Below are 20,354 nucleotides of genomic sequence, written 5' to 3' on the forward strand. Positions count from 1 at the left end.
GCTCCCTCGGCCAATAAAGCGAGATGAGTGCCGCAACCCCAGAGGCGGTCACAACTGGACCTAATGGTCAGGGGTCCCTTTACCTTTACCTTACCGCCCTATACCCACAAGTCTCAGGACATTTGCAACATAAAATTACAAAACGAAAACAACCCAATTAACACCTCTTCCCCCCCCCCCATTTTAAAAGGGCATTGGATGTCAATCAGCCAAAGGCCTGGTTAAAGAAGAATGTTTTTACCTGGCGTCTAAAGGCGTATAATGAAGGTGCCAGCTGAACCTCCCTGGGGAGAACATTCCACAAATGGGGAGCCATCGCAGAAAAGACCCATTCTTGTATTGACACCCTCCAGAGCTTACATGAAGGAGGGCCTCAGATGATGATTGCAGGCTTCAGGTAGGTTCATATGGAAAAGGGCAGTCCTTGAGGTATTGTGGTCCTGAGCCGTTTAAGGCCTAAATGTGTTAGCAGGAGCCGAAAAGAGTATAGTGAAGGCCCCTGCATGGTTTCTGCAGCTCTAAAAGATTGATTTCTTACAAATGCCAAACAAGTATTACGTGGAACCTGTAACACTGCCAGTTCCTTTACGTCTCCCCGTTAGCCTTTTGTTCACCCCAAGCTTTCCTTTTTAAAAAAATGTATTGTATTGATTTTCATGAGGAAATGGCGACACAGAAACGCAATTTCCCAGCCGGCCGCCAGCCCACAAAACCACAAGCATCTTTGAGTGTATCAGACCGTTCATAGAGCAAAAGCAAGACCAATTGAGTCTCCAGTTGAAGAGCCCCTTCCAAACATTCAGAAGGAAGTTCTTGCTAAAATCAATCCTTCACAGCCAGCAGTCTTTACATTTGCAAATGTCTCAAGCTCTGCTAATACATAAACATCTTTAGTAGCAATGGGACCCATCCTTAGTCAATTAATTCAGTACCTGTCTATTCAGCATTTCAATAAGATGCTCTGGCAAGCCCAGGAAAACAATTAGCTTGCATTGTTAAAATCTGAGTGATAGGCTTGTCTACAGAAACCTGAGTTCTGAACTTTGCCTGATTTACATTTCTGCATTTCTGTGAAGTTACAGATAGGTAGCCGTGTTGGTCTGCCATGGTCAAAACAAAATAAAAAAATTTTTCTTTCCAGTAGCACCTTAAAGACCAACTGAGTTAGTTCTAGGTATGAGCTTTCGTGTGCATGCAAACGAAATGTGTATGCACACAGAAATGTGCATGCATTTCTGTGAAGTTTGCATTATGATATTGGGTGTGAGGGGGCATGTTGAAGCACATAGCCTCAGACTTTGCGAAGTTGTAGGCCTGACATGTTGCTGTGTTTATGGGGTCTGGTGTTGTGACCATTCGGTCCTGTTCTCTTTTTATTACTTTCTGAGGTTTTGTTGAGAGTTGTTGTTTCTGTTGATAATATTCTATTGATAATATTTTTTTTTGTACCTTTATGTTTGACATATTTTTGGATTTTTGTGGAAATTGTTATGACTTTTTCTGTTACGTTTATAATTACGTACGTTTTTTTCCGTATTGCAAGCCGTCTTGAGCATAGTTTTAACGAAGAAAGGCGGCATACAAATAAAATTATGAATGAGTGAATGAATCCCCACCTGAGCTGGGGAGGGGGGGACGTTCTATCATAGTAGGGATCCCCAAGGGGCATCTAGTCCAACCCCCCCCCCACCAATATTTTCAGTGCTTAGGTCCTCTAAAGGTTAATGTGTCTTTACTCCTGGACTGCCAGATGCTGCTCAGGTTCACTCACTACAACCCTGGATTCAACAATACTTGCCTCCTAGTCCAAGGTGGTACAGTGGTCAGACCTGGGAGACCCGGGTTCAAATCCCAACGCAACCATGAAGCTCATTGGGTGGCATTGGGCCAACTACTAACCTGCCTCACAGGGTTGTTATTGGGGATTAAACGAAGCCGGGGTAAGAGGCCCAAGAGCGCCACCTTGAGCTCCTGAAAAAGCTGGGAAATTCTTATTTTTGTTGTCGTTGTTTTTAAATCCCTAACGACGCCCTTCACCCGAGGAGAACAGGGCGCTTTACAGTATAAATTGCAGCAATGCAACGAATAAGCAAATGTGCATATTTAGATGCAGGGAAGAAGCAAATATGCATAGGGACATCCGTCTGTTTTTTCGTTTTTTAAAGCAAATTTTCTCCTGTAGCCACCCAGTCCTTCAACAGGGGGCGGTCGGAGGAGCGTCTTTCTGCCTCTGCAGCTCCGCCATTAAAACACCGAGGAGGAGGAAGAAGAGGCGAAGGGAGCATTTTAGGTAGGGGTGGGGTGGAGGAAAAGAGGGGCTGGCAGCGGGAAAGGAAGATTTGGGGGTCTGGGGAAGCGTCATAGGCGCAACTGCAGCAGCAAAGCGGATTGTTTGGAGAAGTAAGTTGCAACAGACGCGCGCTCTCTCTCTGTCTCACACGCGCACGCACACACACACAAACAAACACGTGTCTTCTTGCCGCTTCCGGGATTGTGCAAAGGTGCGCCTGCGAAGCCCCGCGGTTAATCGCAGAAGCCCCACGTGCCACGTAGCCGCCGGCTGCCCCGCTTTAAGTCGCCCCGCCTCAGTTCTCCGCGTATGTAGTATGGGAAGCAATAATAACAAATAGGTCGCAGGGTTTCTTTGCTGCAGTCCCGCCCCACTTCTTCTCTCCCAGAAGCTCAAGGTGGCGCGCACGTTCCCCCCCCCCCACCTCCTCGTTTGGCCCCCACAACAACCCCAAGAGGTAGGTCATTATTAGTATTATTAGTATGCCTCCCTCCATCCGAGGATCACAGGGCGGTTTACCATATAAAAACACAGATTAGGTTGAGCGCAGGCAGTGATTGGTGAGCTTCCTGGCCGAGTGGAGGGATTTGAACACAGGTCCCCCATGTTGTTGCCAGTTACTCTCAGCCTGCCCTTGACCCGAGATTATGGGAGAAGCTTATAATTTAAAGTTGCTGTTGTTCAGATTAGCCCCCCCCCCCCAATAAGCAATGGTGGGATATTAAAGACAGATTTTTATTATCGTGTTCCTGCAAATTGTTCTCTGCTGCTGCTGCTCCTCTCAAAATGCAATGCACTCTACGTGGGTCTACCTTTGAAGGTGACCCGGAAACTACAACTAATCCAGAATGCGACAGCTAGACTGGTGACTGGGAGTGGCGGCTGGGACCATATAACACTGGTCCTGAAAGGCCTACATTGGTTCCCAGTACATTTCTAAACACAATTTGAAGTGTTGGTGCTGACCTAAATGGCTTTGGCCCAGCATACCTGAAGGAGCATCTCTACCCCTATTGTTCAGCCTGGACACTGAGGTCCTCCTCTGAGGGTCTTCTGGCGGTTCCCTCACTACAAGAATTGAAGTTCTAGGGAACCGGACAGAGGGCCTTCTCGGTAGTGGCGCCCTCCCTGTGGAATGCCCTTCCATCAGATGTTAAAGAAATAAATAACTACAGTCGTACCTTGGATCTCAAACGCCTTGTGGCTCGAATGTTTTGGCTTCCGAATGCTGCAAACCCGGAAGTGAGCGTTCCGGTTTGTGAACATTTTTTGGAACCCAAATGTCCAACTCTGCTTCTGACTGAGTGCAGGAAGCTCCTGCAGCCAATCGGAAGCTGCACCTTGGTTGTCGAACATTTTCAGAAGTCGAATGGACTTCCGGCACGGATTCCGTTCAACAACCAAGGTACCACTGTATCTGACTATTAGAAGACATCTGAAGGCAGCCATGTATTGGGACGTTTTTAATGTTTGATGTTCTGATATTTGCTGTGAGCTGCCCAGGGTGGCTAGGGAAACCCAACCAGATGTGGGAATAATATTGCTGCATTACATAGCAGGGTTGTTCCTCAGCCGCCTCAAATTGCAATATGTCGATGAAATCCCCCAAATACATTAAAAGCCTGCTTAAGATGCTAGTCTTCATTTTGGTCTGAAAAGTGGGCATAACCTTCCTCATAGATCTAGTGCGTTAGCCACACTGGCTGTTAATACTCACATTAAAGAAGAACTTAAGAAGAGCTTGCAGGATCAGGCCAGCAACCCGTGCAATCCAGCATCCTGTTCTCACAGTGGCCAACCACTTCCCTTAAGGCAGCGTTTCCCAAAACTGGGCCTCCAGCTGTTTTTGGACCACAGTTCCCATCATCCCTGACCATTGGTCTATGATTCTCTATTGATATTGGGGTTGATAGTCCACTTTTACTAGAGAATGTGCCCCGTGCTCCAAACTCCCATAGTTCTAGGTGCATTATACAACACAGAATTTCATTAGTGTGAGCAGTTTCTGAGCTCTGGGCGCAGTACTGTGCCTAGGATTTCAGATTAAAACTGCAGAGTGGAAGGAAAGGAGGACATTTTTCTGCCTCGTCACTTCCATCTACTCCCTGAAGAGACATTTACGGTGGAGACGACGACAGGGCAAGGACTGGACAAGGTGAAAAATGAACATAATATTTTGCTGCAGTTCATTCATTTTCAGCTTTGTATTCTTGTTATTAAAAAGAAATGTCTAGACATTCCCTTGTTGCGCCCATAACCTAGGTTTAAGCTGCCATTTAGCTCCTAGCTTTCATATCTCAGTTTCTAACACTGAATGTGCCCCACCACCCTGATTGCTAACCACTTTTTGGCTTTTGTTTTCCTTGACTCCATTGTGTGTGTGTTTGTGTGATTCTTTAGCTCAGGCAGAAACGCCCCTTTCAACTCAGGAAGACCCCAGGGTCTTCAGACTACTGGGGTCAAAGGCCAATTGCAGCTCTATCGCCACCAAGCAAATTTCATCAGACCTGAACCTTTTTCTCTGAGATCTCCTTGGACTAACCATCTCTCTGTTTCCATCAATATCAAGAACTGGTAAGGATCTTCCTTCCCCCCAGAACCAACTAGCCAAAATCGCTAGCTTTTTAGCTCAAGAGTTGGCATGAAGATGATAGAGCAAAAATATGCAGGCACTGAACCTAAAGGGGGGTCAGAAGGAGCAACAAAGCCTATCAGAGCAGTTTATTCTGAATATACGACCAAGCAGTCAGGATGTGGAGCGTCTGAAGACGGCAAAGGGGGACCTGGCAAGGGAAGGCAAGAGCGATGGGAAGCCCAGTGGCAGCAGTTCCTGAAGACCCTGCAGCCCCTTCACCCAGAAGGGGGGAGCCCCCCAGAGACGCCCGAGTCTGCCCCCTGGGAAGACGCCAAGGCCTTCCTGGCCTCCTTTGAGCAAGTGGCCAAAGCCTGCCGCTGGCCCAGGGGAGAGTGGGCGGCCCGGCTCCTGCCTGCGCTGAGCGGGGAAGCAGATGAGGCCTTCCGGAGCCTGGAGGCCGGAGACAGAGAGGATTATGGGAAGGTGAAGGCGGCCATCTTGCGAGGGGTCGCCCTGAGGATGGAGGCCGAGCGCCAACGCTTCCGTCAGTTCTGCTGCCAGCAGGTGGAAGACCCCCGGAGGATCCACCTGCAGCTGCAGGATCTCTGCCACCGGTGGCTGAAGCCAGAGAGACGCAGCAAGGAGCAGATCCTGGAGCTGCTGGTCCTGGAGCAGTTCCTGGCCAGCCTCCCGCCAGAGCTGCAGAGCTGGATCCGAGCAGGAGGACCGGAGTCATGTTCGCAGGCGGTGGCCCTGGCAGAGGAGTTCCTGATGGCCAGCCAGCAAGACTTCGCCGAGGCTGCAGAGTGGCAGGTGGGAGAATAATGCATTTAACTGGACACAGAATGTGTCTTAGGCATGTGCAAAGTGTTTACATGTATCCCCTCTGAAAAAGTGCGTTAACCTTTCACAACTTCAGCCAGGAAATTTGGGGAACATTCCTGTGGGGTTTTGCCAAGACAGGCAGAGGGGAAAAAAGAACAGCATTTTTGTTTTGTAATTGCGGTGATAATAATAATAATAATAATAATAATAATAATAATAATAATAATAATACTACAGTGGTGCCTCGCAAGACGGAAAACTCGCAAGACGGAAAACTCGCAAGACGGAAAACTCGCTAGACGAAAGAGTTTTCCGTTTCGGAGGCGCTTTGCAAAACAAATTTCCTATGTGCTTGCTTCGCAAGACGAAAATGTCTTGCGAGTTCCTGCGGGGGTTTTTTCCTTCCCCCCCCCCTTTTTCTAAGCCGCTTATCCGCTAAGCCGATAAGCCGATAAGCCGCTAAAAGCCACTAAACCACTAATAGCGCTAATCCGCTAAGCCGTCAATGGGCTTGCTTCGCAAGACGAAAAAACCGCTAGACAAAGAGACTGGCGGAACGGATTCTTTTCGTCTTGCGAGGCACCACTGTAATAATAATAATAATAATAATAATAATAATAATAATAATAATAATAATATCCTTTATTAGGCATAGCAAACCACACATTATCAAACAGACACTGTTTACAATTTGTATAAAATGAGAGCTCAACATAACAAGGTTTTCCTAGTCGGATCTTTAACTCCAGAGAAAATCAATTTTCAGAAATAATACAATACAACACTACCACATCACCAATCAGTTAAGAACCACTAAATCTCTTTATAATGGCCCAGTCTTTCTACATGGACAGCACTCAAAAATTCAGCCACTATTAAAGTAATTTGATCATTCCTGTCCGAAGGCAGGTCCTGAACCGTTGGTACAGTTCCTGAACCATTGTTTTGTAATTTTAAAAAGTGTTGGTTTGGGCTGTAAATCCAAGTAAACCCCACAGAGTTCGCTCTGTTCCGAGTATGACCACCCTCACTGATTCAAGAACCATTGCAGGATCCGTGCGTGGATTCCATGGATGCAGAGGAGGTGCCATTGGACGTTGCTCAAGGACGGATCTCCAAAGACAGAGATGGGGAGATCAGTTTGCTAGGTAAGGATTCACCAGAGCGACTAACATCGCAGTCCTAACCATGTCTGCTCAGAAGTAAGTCAGGGGTTACTCCAAGGAAGAGATGGGGACCTAAGAGTTTTGCACCTTTTGTATGAGTGGTATAATTTGGACAACTAGGTGTAACGGAAGTCTCTTGTGCCTTTAAGCTGTCTAGTGATGAGATTTTGACTGGTGAGATTTGTCACACGGGGTGATGAAACACTGCGCCCGTTGAATTTCCCTATTCTACACAACAGCGCAAGGTTGCTTCAGAGGTGCCAAAACTAGCATCTCGCCAAAATAATTTGTTGTATGCTCAGGCGAAGCAACCACAAAGTACCAATTAACTGCATATTCAAGTCTGCCCCAGGTTTTCTAGATTTTCTAGTCAATTTTCCTTTGATTGTGACTTGATCTAGTACTAGAATTTGGAGGACACATCCTCTGTAGGATGCTCTAGTTAGGCATGATGTGAACTGTTGGCATCCAGTTATAGAGTTGTATAGTTGGAAGGGACCCAGGGGTCATCTAGTCCAACCCCGTGCAATGCAGGAATCTCAACTAAAACATCCATGACGGGTGGCCATCCAACCTCTGCCTAAAAACCTCCAAGGGAAGGGGTGGCCAGGTTTCACTTCTGAAATTGTCCTTTCCATCCTTTGCAGGTGGCGACATCAAAAACTCAAGTAATTCCGGTTTGTTGCTTCCTCCTGAAGGACGGGAGATGGCTGAAGTTGTCCTGAGCGAGGTGAGCTTTGGAGACCACAGCAATGCTTCCCGGGGCCGGGGTCTCAGTGTGCAAGTAGAGGAGGTAAAAGTCTCGCTTTTACCCCAATTTGCTGCTTTTCCTCTTATTCTGCCTCAGGGTATTTCTGCCCTAGTACTGTAGAGCTAATTTTAGAGCCCAGTTAAAGAACCAACAGCAACTGAGCAAACTGTCCACAAAAAAATAGTAACCTGGCTGTTGTTAGTTGTTTATAGCATGCTGGTTTCATTTTAAGAAGCAAAGAAGAAACTCCCAGTTTTTGACACTACCTTGCCTTGTCCACCTGCAGATGGTGTTTGTTCTCCATAGGTGACTATGGCTATTTATGTTCCCAGTATGTATTCATCATCCCTTTCTGTGTTCTAAGTCACAGTGCAGAGTGTAGCTTTTCCTCAGTGTTTAATTTTGTATTTTTACAACTGGATTGATCGAGATGCGGGTGGTGCTGTGGGTTAAACCACAGAGCCTAGGACTTACCGATCAGAAGGTCAGTGGTTTGAATCCCCGCGATGGGGTGAGCTCCCGTTGCTCGGTCCCTGCTCCTGCCAACCTAGCAGTTCAAAAGCACATCAAAGTGCAAGTAGATAAATAGGTACCGCTCCGGCAGGAAGGTAAACGGTGTTTCCGTGCACTGGTCTGGTTCGCCAGAAGTGGCTTAGTCATGCTGGCCACATGACCCGGAAGCTGTACGCCGGCTCCCTCGGCCAATAAAGCGAGATGAGCGCCGCAACCCCAGAGTCGGCCACGACTGGACCTAATGGTCAGGAGTCCCTTTACCTTTACCTTTACAACTGGATTGAGAGCTGAAACTCTTATTTAACGGGTCTGGGGTTTGTTTGTTTGTTTCTGGGGGAAAGAACATTAGCATCATTTGTGCATTTGCATTGTTTCTTATGCAACAGCATCTGATGGCGGTGTTGGGGCATTTTATGTTTCCAGGGACTGCCAAATTCCAAGGAGACAGGCGTGCCTGTGCACATGTTTGAAAGAACTCCAACACAGCCAGGCCAACAGACTATGTTCTGGCAAGTCCTGCCAGAGGACAATGGAAATGTCCTGTCTTTTGGTAAGGGTCGCTCAAGTCCAGTAAACAACTTGCTGTTTTTGGAATTTGAAAGAGGAAGAAAGAGCCTTTTCCCCAATTCTGTGTACTGCAGTACAAGTCATAAATACAAAAACATTAGGAATAACAGTAAGAGCTGTTTGACAGTGGAACAGTCTCTCTTGGGAGGTGGTGGACTCTTCTTCTTTGGAGCTTTTTTTAGCAGAGGCTGGATGATGATGATGATGATGATAATAATAATAATAATAATAATAATAATAATAATAATAATAATAATAATAATAATTTATTTTTACCCCACCCATCTGGCTGGGTTTCTCCAGCCACTCTGGGTGGCTTCTAACAAAGATTAAAAATACATTAAAATGTCACACATTAAAAACTTCCCTGAACAGGGCTGCCTTCAGATGTCTTCTAAATGTCAGGTAGTTGTTTATCTCTTTGACATCTAATGGGAGGGCGGGCGCCACTACCGAGAAGACCCTCTGCCTGGTTCCCTGTAGCTTTGCTTCTCGCAATGAGGGAACCGCCAGAAGGCCCTCAGCTCTGGACCTCAGCGTCCGGGCAGAACGATGGGGGTGGAAACGCTCCTTCAGGTATACTCTTTAAAGGGCAACACCAACACTTTGAATTGTGCTCAGAAACCTACTGGGAGCCAATGTAGGTCTTTCCTTGAATGACTGAGAAATGCTTTTTCTGAGGGTGTTGAAAACTCTTGGGAAACCAGAGGCCTTGGTTTGCTTCAGATAGCACGATCCCCGGGACTTGAGTGTGAGATGTCCCTTTTGCCCCTTCAAAACAGGAGCCATCGTGTGAGACATGCCCGATAGCATTCAGTGCCCCAAATTCCTTCTGTGCAGGATTAGCTGAAGCAGTTTCTGTACAAATAGAACAAAATAGCCATATTTATTCCCTTTATTTAGAGCGGCCGCAAACCAACCTGGGTTAAGCCTGGGATGTAAGGAAAGGAGTTGATATCTGGCTGGAGGTAGGGAGAGAGAGAGAGATAAAGCTTGAGCTTAGCAGATATACTTCGATTATGCGGAAGGGTGAACGGTGAGGAGAGGAAGGAGGTTGCAGGCTTCTAGAAAAGACCAGAGCATGGACAAAACCCCTCTCTCTGTCTCTACAGGTGAACAAAAGAGATGCTGGATCAAGAGCGAAACATCTCAGCGGGGAGAGACTTTGCCAGAGGACATACACAGAGCATGCGCAGAAGTACCTCAGTGGGATTTTCCTCTGACGTCTGAAACTCACGAGCAGCCATGTGAGGGGAAAGGGCGACAGAAGAAGCCAGTGGAGAGAGAGGGAGAACGCAGTGAGCACACAGAAGTTATTCCAGGTGTTGTTATCCTGACCTCCTCAGGGCCCATAGAGGGGGAGAAGCTTCCATTTTCTGGGTACAGGAGGAAACACAACAACAAGTCAGGGCTTGTTGTGAGTCACCCTGGAGAGGACCGCAGCGAACGTCCTCTGTGGGGCAAAGAAAGCCAGACAAAGCGTTGCTTCTGTAAACCTCAGGGGATGCTTACAGGAGGGAAACAACATGCACCTGCCGAGTGTGGAAGAAACTCTTTGGTTGGCCACCAGAATATTTGCACAGAAGAGGAACCCAAGGAAAGTCTTGAGGGTGGTCAAAGTTTCAGATGCAGGCTGCAGAATCATCAGGATGTTCCTTCAGGAAGGAAGAAGCATGAATGTTCCACATGTAGGAAAAGCTTCACTTCCAGAGCAGGTTTAACAAGGCACCAGAGGATTCATACTGGAGAGAAACCCTACAGATGCCTTGAGTGCGGGAAAAGCTTCAGCCGGGGAGAAAACCTGTGCAGACACCGGAGGGTCCACACTAGAGAGAAACCGTACAAATGTTCTCACTGCAGGAAATGTTTCGGTCAGAGGGGGGACTTGAAGATTCATCAGAGAATCCATACCGGAGAGAAACCGTACAAATGTCCCGAGTGCGATAAAAGCTTCAGGCGGCGTCAGCACCTGATGGGCCATCAGAAGACCCATAGCAGAGAGTAACGGTTTCAAGTTCATCAGAGCACCCACAAGAGACCTTACAAATGCCAACAAGGGCAGGAAAAGCCAGAAAAGATTGGTTAAGCACCAGAGCACTTTTAATATTGTCTACCATCAGATCCTATCACCACAGATTCCACTTTCTCAATACTCTCGATAGCAAGTGGGTGGCCACTATCAACTATTTTTGCCCACAGCTCCTCAGCGGCATGCTCTCCTGGTGAAGGAAGTTCCAGAAACCATTTTTTATCTTGTCAATAGTGGCTGCAGTATGGGACGCAGGTGGCGCTGTGGGTTAAACCACAGAGCCAAGGGCTTGCCGATCAGAAGGTTGGCGATTCGAATCCCCGCAACGGGGTGAGCTCCCGTTGCTCGGTCCCTGCTTCTGCCAACCTAGCAGTTGGAAAGCACGTCAAAGTGCAAGTAGATAAATAGGTACCGCTCCGGCGGGAAGGTAAACGGCATTTCCGTGAGCTGCTCTGGTTCACCAGAAGTGGCTTTGTCATGCTGGCCACATGATCGGAAGCTGTACACTGGCTCCCTCAGCCAATAAAGCGAGATGAGCGCCGCAACCCCAGAGTTGGCCACTACTGGACCTAATAGTCAGGGGTCCCTTTACCTTTAGTGGCTGCAGTCTTAAAAACTGCATACTGGGCATAGTTAGTGGAATATCTCATGTGTCAAACTGCTTGGGATTAAACCATTCTACTTGCCATTGCTTTTCCTCAAGGAGCATTGGGAACTGGAGTTTGGGGTGGGTCTTTTGGCAGCCCAGAGATCTGTACTGACCTCTTGATGTACAATTCCCAGAGTCTGATTCTGAGTTGTCCCCTTCTCACTTCAACAGGGAAGCCATAATATGGAGACATGGGTGATAGTATGGAAGGGGGGCAGGTGATCAGGGTCTTCAGTGCCCCAAATATATCTTCTTTGTGATTAGTTGAAACTGGTTTTGTATTTTTAAAAGGCCAAAATAGCCATATTTGAGAGAGTTACTACTCTGTTAGACGGAACACTTGGGAGTGGGGGTTAGTCCAAGTGTGGGGAATCTTTGACCCTCCAGATGTTGCTGAACATAGCCTGGGATGTTGGGAGTTGGAGTTCAGCAACATCTGGAGGGTCAAATGTCCCCCACAGCTGATTTAGCCAGTGAAACTGCTGTTGCTGGCCCCTATGGACATAACCATTTATTCACAAAGTACTTTAGCTACTAGGAAGAAGTAGACAGGTTTAGACTGCAATCCTTAAAAAGTCTGCTACCTGGCATTGTGGACTTAATTAAAATTACAGGCTTTTGATACCAGCCTTTAGAACAAACTATAATACATTGTTGCTTTCCTCATTTACCCCCAATGTACCCCAGGAATTGCTTTTTCTGAGGGTGCTGAAACCTACTGAGGAACCAGAGGTATCATGTTTCCCTCAGAAAGCAAAACTCCTGGAATTTATGTTTTTGCCCCTTCATAAAGCCATGATGGGGACACGGGTGGCGCTGTGGGTTAAACCACAGAGCCTAGGGCCTGCCGATCAGAAGGTCACGGTTCGAATCCCCGTGATTTGAAAGCACGCCAAGTGCAAGTAGATAAATAGGTACCACTCTAGCGGGAAGGTAAATGGCATTTTTGTGCACTGCTCTGCTTCACCAGAAGCGGCTTAGTCATGCTGGCCACATGACCCAGAAGCTGTCTGCAGACAAATGCTGGCTCCCTCAGCCTATAGAGCGAGATGAGTGTGCAACCCCAGAGTCGTCCGCAACTGGACTTAATGGTCAGGGGTCCCTTTACCTTTAAAGCCATGATGAGAGATAATGGCTGACAGAATGGTTGGGGACGGTCTCATTTACAGTGTGGAAGATGACTTTCCTCTGCAACAAGTTGAAACTGATTTAGTGCGAGCGGACCTGAATAGGCGCACTTGGCTTTAACATCTTAATTTAGATATGTCACAAAAGGCACCTCTCCCAGAAGCAGAACTGAGTGAAGAGGAGAACCTCACTTGTGGAGAGAGTGGTGATGCGTGGCTAGAAGTTGAGAGAAAAAGCTGAGTGTAGCAGAGAAGATTCAGAATTGCCTAGAAAGGGAGATCTGGCAGGACAGAGAAAGCCAGGAGGGAGGAGGTTGCAAGAGTCTAGAAAAGAGGTGACCAGGTCCTGGACAAAATTCCTCTCTCTTTCTCTTCAGGTGAACAAGACAGGTGCTGGATGAAGATGGAGAAATCCCAGTTGGGAGAGAATTTGCCGAAGGAAATGCACAGGGAGTTGGTGGGAGAATTCCGTCGGGATATTTCGGCTGTGACACCTGGAATTCCTGAGGAGAAAAATAATTCCAAAGGGCAACGGGAGAAGCAGCCGGTGAAGAGAGACACACAATGCCTCTCAGGAGTAATTGCAGTCTCTGTTAGCGAAACCTCAGCAGTGGCCACAGACAGTGGAAAGCCCTGCGGGAGAAAATATAAGTCAGAGAACCCTTTTGAGTGCCCCACATCAGCGAGAGACAGCCAGTCGGTATGTTGCCTTGAGAAACTACAAGGAATACTTAGCGGGCAGAAACAAAATGCCTTGCCTGCATGTGGGGAAAATTTATGTGGGAGAGAGGAATTCGTTGGACACCAGGACAGCCGCCCAGAAGAGAGCTCCCACGAATGCCCCAAAGATGAGAAACGCTTCAGACATAGACATCGGAACAATAATTCAGGAAGGAAACCCCATGAGTGTTCTGTGTGCGGGAAAAACTTCACCTTCAGAGCAGAGTTAGCAAGACATCATAGAATCCATACGGGAGAGAAACCATACGGATGTTCTCAGTGTGGGAGAAGCTTCCGGCAGAGAACGCACTTAGTTAGGCACCAGAGCATCCATACTAGAGAACTGTTCCAATGCCCCGAATGTGGGAAGGGCTTTTCCCAGAGAGATACGTTGAAAAGACACCAGAGAACTCACAGGACGCTCCCGAGGCCTGCGTCCTCTGAGGGTGGGGAGAGTTCAAATCAGGGCAGCATGTTCGCTGTGCAGGCCCCTGCCATACCTGTACCAGTGGCCATATTCCCATTGGAAGTAGCCAGCATTAGGCCTCAAAATGGGATTGAGCTCAAAAAGCTCTCTGAAAGCCCGTAGTAAAGAACAACCATGTCCACTTTCAGTTAGACTCCAAGTCTCAAATGTGTTAGTCACAAGGCACCAGTTATTCATAAACATATAATAATATCAACAATTTTGTTATTTATACCCTGCCCATCAATATACATAATGCATGCTGAAACTAAAAGCTTACCCACGAAAATGCAGTGGTGAGGAAGCATGCATAAGCAGAATACTGTAGTTGTGGCTATAATCACAGAATTTGGGCTGCAATCCTCACCCCACTTTATCCTGGACATAAACCCCATTGAATTCAGCAAGACAGACATGGTTAGGAACACACTGTTCTAGTCCTTATGGAATACCCTCTCCATTGAGGCATTTCATCCCGACTTCATTTTATTTTTCTCTGCCTACTTAAAACACACCGATTTTCACATTGAAATTGAAATTAATTTGAAATTAATTTATTACGGTCATAGACCAGAAAAAAAACAAAAAACAACGGTAGTTTACAAGGGGAGTAATGGTGTCAATTAAAAAAAAAACATTGGCTTGTTGCACATCAGAGAATCCAGAGGGAAAGAAAATGCTTAGCAGGACTGAGAACATGTAATATCCCACTGCAGGAATACCTGCAGCTGCTGTTGAAAGCAGAACATCTAGCAGCAGGGAGGCAATAAGAGCTCTGCCGACACTGTAGGCCCCACAGCATGGGTCAAGGATCCTCCCTCTGTCATCAGCCCACGGTCATGGCTTCACTTTAACCAGCTTATGCACATCCTCTTAAAGCCAGACATTGTGTCACAGGTGAACAGAAAGCTTATGGCCTCGGAAGGTTTGCCATTGAATGCTTAATTCTGCTCACTGAGGGGGGGTGCGCGCGCACTGGCCGCCACACTGCAGGGCCAGCACTTAACTGCGGGACCCGCAGTGCGCCTGAGCCCCGCAACTCTCCTGGGAGTGACATAGTGGCTTGGGCACCTGCAGGCTCTGCGCTGCCCAAAATGGCAGTGGGGGACTTGTGTCCGCCGCCCCCCCCCTCAGCTGCCCTACAGGTGATGGGGAGACTTGGCCTTCTCTCTCCCCTCTCCTTGGGAGTCCTCCGGGCAGCTGCTCAGCCCCAAGGAGAGGTGCCTCCTCACGCTGCCCCACAGGGGCCTGGGAAGCAGAGACATGAGAGGGCATCCGAGGAGGGAGGGAAGGAAAGAGGGACAGAGGCCAGTGTTGCCCATGGCACCCCTAAGCATCATTCAAGGCATCCCAGGGTGCCATGGCACGCTGGTTTAGGGATAGTGTGCTCAAATGAACAGTAGGGGAACATTGTGGTCCAAAAATTCTTGGATCCATTATCCTCCTGTGCATATTTGACACCCATTCATCCTATAGATGCCTCGAGAAGATCTTACGAGAAGGCCACCTCAAAGGCATGGAGTTGTTTACTGCGTTAAAACCATTTTGACTTGTTCTGGTTTGCACTTTTGTGACCTTTATTTCTCCTTTGACAAGCCTCCTATTTTCTTGGAGGGAAACACTCCCAAGTTACATTTTGTTGCATTCGTTAAGGTTTTGAAAATGAATAAAAATTAATTAATTAATAACCTCTGAGTGTAGCACTGTCGTTCTGTAACGGCTCACTGTGAGATTACAGAAAAATAAGACTCCAGTTCTGAAATGGAGGCAGGGGCATATTGTCTTACATTTTTCTGGAGGCTGGACCAGTTGAACGTGGGGGACTTGTTTGTTCCCAAGCGTGCATCAGTTCACTTCATGGCATGCATGCGGCCGCCACAGAACTGGGGGGGCGGGGCAGCCCCTTCATTTAATTTTCTTGAGGTGGCCCTCACGGCCCTGCATAGATGGTGCCCTTGTTCCTTTTTCCTTTCTAGAGAGGAGTGCTGGGGTGGCCATGACAGGAAGTGTCTCTTGCATAAAATGGCAGAGTGTTTAAGAAGCCAACAGCTATATCTTTAAAAAGATGGCAATACTTTTTTTTTTAATCAATGAGAAGTCTTGACATTCCAAAATATAAGGGAGAGTTGTCCTTTTGGGCTTTCTGACTAAGTTGAACTGGGCACAAATATAAGCAAGGCGACACCTGGCTTACTAGCAGTACATGTGAAAAGAATCTAGGGGTCTTGTTGGACCACAAGCTTAACATGAGTCAACTGTGACGCAGCAGCGAAAAAAGCTAATGCTATTCTGAGCTGCATCAACAGAGATACAGTGTTCAGATCAGAAGTCATTGTCCCACTCTGTTCTGGAGTACTATGTCCAGTTCTGGGTACCACAGTTTAAGAAGGATGTTGGCAAGCTGGAACGTGTGCAGAGGAGGGAAACCAAGATGATCAAGGGTCTGGAAACCAAGCCTTATGAGAAACGCTTGAAGGAGCTGGGTACGTTTAGCCTGGAGAAGAGGAGGTTAAGGGGTGATATGATAGCCATGTTCATATATATAAAAGGATGTCACATAGAGGAGGGAGAAATGTTGTTTTCTGCTGCTCCAGAGAAGCGGACACGGAGCAATGGATCCAAACTACAAGAAAGAAGATTCCACCTAAACATTAGGAAGAACTGGCATTTGTCAAATAATACGAGAAACTTAATTGACATTTTGGAAAAGCTACAAGTTAATATTAATACAAAAGCTGTTTTGATATTCATTGATGCGGAGAAAGCCTTTGACAATATTTCTTGGAGTTTTATGAGGAAAAACTTGCAAGGGATGGGGGTTGGAGAAAGGTTTGGAAATGGTATAGGTGCGATTTATTCAGAACAAAAGGCAAAATTAATAGTGAACAATGTAGTTACAGAAGAAGTCAAGATAGAGAAAGGGACATGACAAGGCTGCCCAATTTCCCCTTTGCTCTTTATTTCAGTTCTGGAGGTCTTGCTGAATATGATTAGAAGGGACCAAGAGAGAGACTTCCGGGTTAGCGCGAACGGCTAATGGCGGATTCCCTCCGAGCTCCAGAGGGAATCGGCTCTGCTGAAGACGGGTCTTGCCGTGCCGGCGACACGGGGACCCTTAGAAACCGCAGGCGCGGAAGCCTGCGGACCTGGTGACTCGGTGGGCACCTTAAGCACCCTCCCCGACCCACGAAGAGCCTTTTTAAAGGCTACGGAGAGGGTACGGAGAGTAGTGTGGTGCTGAGAGTAGACCGCTACTTCAGTAGAGCGAAGCCGCAAGCCATGGCCGGAGAGCGCTGACTTTCTTCCCAAAATTTGGACTGGATAACAAAGGACCCGTGAGTAGTGGAATTTGGACTTTAAAAAATTTTTTATCCTTTGAATTCGGCACGATCGGGGGATGTGTTAAAGGGAAGTCCGCACCCCCTCTACTTATAGACGATTTAAAGCAAGGAACGGAGAATTAAGGCGGAATGAATACTGTTTTGATGATTTAAAAGTTTTTCACAAATTTGATAAAAGAAGATTTCGTGCTGGAGAGAAAGGGAGGAACTTTGGAACTTTGTGTGTAACCCACCCCAAAACCCGGGAGTGTCCTGTTTGGATGCCGGAGGAAGAAGTGAAAGGAGTTTGACAGCTGTCAAAGAAGCTGTCAAACGGGCGGACAAAGTAAAGAATTTTGTTATTTAACAACTCTCTGAATTAAAGGTGATACATTTGAACTGAGGCGATTGGAAACAAAGTAGTGATTATAACAAAGTAACAGACTATTGGAAAAGGACTACTAAATAACTGAAAGCCCCCTAGGGGGAATTAGTGACATTACAATGGCTGCAGAGGGAAAATTACTGGCGGAGATAGAAAAAATGTTCTTTCTCGTGGGAATCCTGCAAGAGCAGAGTATGGCTCTGAGCAAAGTATTTATGACCTTGAATTCTGAAACAAACAACTCTGCTGAATGCACAAAGGAGACGTATGACAAAAACTCTGCAGCTGAGCAGGAAGAGATGCTTTTGGAATTGGCAGAGAAGAAAGAAGGAGTGCAGACACTACAAGTGGAAAATATCAACCAGGAATCTACACTGTTAGAGTATGAGCAAGAAGACCTTCGGATTACAAACCTGCGAAAGATGAGAAAGAAGAAGAGGGAAGTCCCTGGAGTACTTGGAATATTAAAACTAAAAAGAATAAAGCAACATGATTGGGACTTTCCTCTTGAGTATGGAAAAGTAGATGATCCTTCGCAGCAAACACTTTTTAACATTCTGGATGAAAGAAAATATGATGTGACTCTGACTGAACTCCTTCGGGGTCTTAGGACCAACAAAGAGGACTACCAATATACTTGGCAGAGAGGGGCTGACAGAGAATCAGACGCCTCGGACGTGAGGAATCCGGGCTAAGAACTTTTTTTTGTTTGTTTTTTGGACATTTGTTTGGGAAGGGACAGAAACCGGGGCGGGGGGGGGGGAGAGAGAATAGAATTATAAAATGTTATGATTTGTTTTATTTGGTCAATGTGACCTATAATTAATATAATAAAGGGAAAATTTGTGGAAGGGAAGTTAGATCGACCTTAAAAAAAAAGAAATTAATGATTATAAGAGAATTGGATAAGTTGAATATAGATAAACAAAAAGAATTAAATTTATAAAAGCAATATGAATATGTTTAAGACGTTAGGTAAGAACTTGCTGAATTAATTATTGGAACTGGGATGTAAGAGGAGGGGGTGGGGGGAAGTCAATGAAAGTGGGTAAAGAAAATTAGGGTATGAAATTGTATTTGTGTGTTTTTGTCTTTGTGTGTGTGTTTGTTGTTATAAAATGTAAAAACCCAATAAAAATTATTTTTTTTTTTTAAAAAAAGAAGGGACCAAGAGATTCAGGGTATACAGGTCGGGGTTAAACACTATAAACTCAAAGCTTTCGCAGATGACCTAGTATTGACACTACAGGAGCCAATCCCTAGTTCTAAAAGAGCTTTGGAAATAATACAAGAATTTGGTCAGGTGGCAGGTTTTAAACTGAACAAATCTAAAACTATGGTTTTAGAGAAAAATTTAACACCGATAGAGAAGGAAAGGTTTCAGGAAGAAACAGGCTTAACACTGGTGAAAAAAGTAAAATACCTAGGGGTGAACTTGACTTCGAAGAATGTAAATTTATTTAAAGACAACTATGAGAAGTGTTGGTTAGAAGTGAAAAAAGACCTTGAAATTTGGACAAATCTGAAGCTTTCCTTACTGGGTAGAATTGCAGTTATTAAAATGAATGTATTGCCAAGAATGTTATTTTTGTTTCAGACGTTACAAATCATTGACAAAATGGACTGTTTCGAGAAGTGGCAAAAAGAAATTTCTAGATTTTTCTGGCAGGGCAAAAAGCCCAGAATAAAATATAAAATTCTTACTGATGTAAAGGGGGGTTTGCCCTGCCAGACCTTAAGTTATATTATGAAGCAGCAGCTTTCTGCTGGTTGAAGGATTGGCTACTTCTTGAAAATACGGACATTTTAGATTTGGAAGGATATGATAATGCTTTTGGGTGGCATGCATACCTGTGGTACGGTAAGGCTGAAGTATACAAGTCATTTAAAAACCATATTGTCAGGAAAGCACTGTTTAATGTCTGGATGAAATATAAAGATTTTTTGGAAAACAAAACACCAAGGTGGCTCTCACCTATGGAAGCAAAGGCCTTGAAAAAGCTTAATATGGAATCTAATTGGCCTAAATATTGGGAAATTTTGGAGCAGGAGGGAGACAAATTGAAATTGCAGAGTTATGAGAAACTTAAAGATAAGGTGCGAGACTGGTTACACTATTTCCAAGTAAGAGAGGCCTACAATTTGGATAGGAAAAAGGGTTTCCAGGTGGAAAAATCAAAGTTGGAAACAGAACTGCTAGAACCCAATGCTAAGATATTGTCGAGAATGTATAATCTGCTGTTGAAATGGAACACTGAGAATGAAACGGTAAAATCTGCTATGATAAAATGGGCACAAGATGTTGGTCATAATATTATGTTTGCTGACTGGGAACAGTTGTGGACCACCGGTATGAAATTTACGGCATGTAATGCCTTAAGAGAGAATATTATGAAAATGATATATAGGTGGTACATGACCCCAGTCAAGCTTGCAAAAATCTATCATTTGCCCGATAACAAATGTTGGAAATGTAAAGAAACTGAAGGAACATTCTTTCACCTTTGGTGGACGTGCCCAAGGATTAAGGCGTACTGGGAAATGATTTATAATGAACTGAAAAAGGTATTTAAGTATACCTTCTTGAAGAAACCAGAGGCCTTTCTCCTGGGTATGGTCGGCCAACTGGTGTCAAAGAAGGACAGAACTTTTTTTATGTATGCTACAGCAGCAGCAAGAATACTCATCGCAAAGCACTGGAAGACGCAAGATCTACCCACCCTGGAAGATTGGCAGATGCAAGTAATAGACTACATGGAATTGGCAGAAATGACCTGCAGAATCTGAGATCAAGGAGAAGAGCAGGTGGAAGAGGATTGGAAGAAGTTTAAAGTTTACTTACAAAAACATTGTAAAATATATGAATGTTGAGGACATTGAAAATGAAACGAAGGGGTTCTAGTGATTAAGATAAATAAGAGTACAAAGGGAGGGATAAAGGATGAAAATGAATAACGAATGATCTTGCTGA

At 45.7% G+C, this 20,354-nt stretch overlaps 1 protein-coding gene across 6 annotated transcripts; it reads left to right on the forward strand.

Annotated features, from left to right (window-relative positions):
• The first annotated feature begins 379 nt into the window (after nucleotides 1-379).
• On the forward strand, nucleotides 380-14,193 carry LOC309336611 (zinc finger protein 446-like). 6 transcript variants are annotated; one of them, XM_081852637.1, is made up of 7 exons: nucleotides 380-397; nucleotides 4,691-5,678; nucleotides 6,742-6,838; nucleotides 7,504-7,649; nucleotides 8,544-8,670; nucleotides 9,800-10,009; nucleotides 12,870-14,193. In XM_081852637.1, the coding sequence occupies exons 2-7, from the start codon at nucleotides 4,932-4,934 to the stop codon at nucleotides 13,799-13,801; spliced, it is 2,259 nt and encodes a 752-aa protein (XP_081708763.1). In that variant the 5' UTR covers nucleotides 380-397; nucleotides 4,691-4,931; the 3' UTR covers nucleotides 13,802-14,193. The 6 variants fall into 6 exon arrangements, with proteins under 6 accessions (XP_081708763.1, XP_081708761.1, XP_081708762.1 ...); XM_081852635.1 differs by lacking the exon at nucleotides 380-397 and adding an exon at nucleotides 2,200-2,290; XM_081852636.1 differs by lacking the exon at nucleotides 380-397 and adding an exon at nucleotides 2,354-2,400.
• The last annotated feature ends 6,161 nt before the right edge of the window (nucleotides 14,194-20,354 follow it).

This window comes from Podarcis erhardii (assembly GCF_964252035.2).
Source record: "Podarcis erhardii genome assembly, chromosome: 2".
In the NCBI taxonomy this organism is placed as follows: Eukaryota; Metazoa; Chordata; class Lepidosauria; order Squamata; family Lacertidae; genus Podarcis; species Podarcis erhardii.

Excerpts from the sequence above, each read along its gene's own strand:
- LOC309336611 (XM_081852637.1), top strand. The coding sequence starts at position 4,932 with ATGAAGATGATAGAGCAAAAATATGCAGGCACTGAACCTAAAGGGGGG. Across the intron at positions 7,650-8,543 it reads TCAGTGTGCAAGTAGAGGAG|GGACTGCCAAATTCCAAGGA; the intron begins GTAAAAGTCTCG and ends TTATGTTTCCAG. Across the intron at positions 10,010-12,869 it reads GCACACAGAAGTTATTCCAG|GTGAACAAGACAGGTGCTGG; the intron begins GTGTTGTTATCC and ends CTTTCTCTTCAG.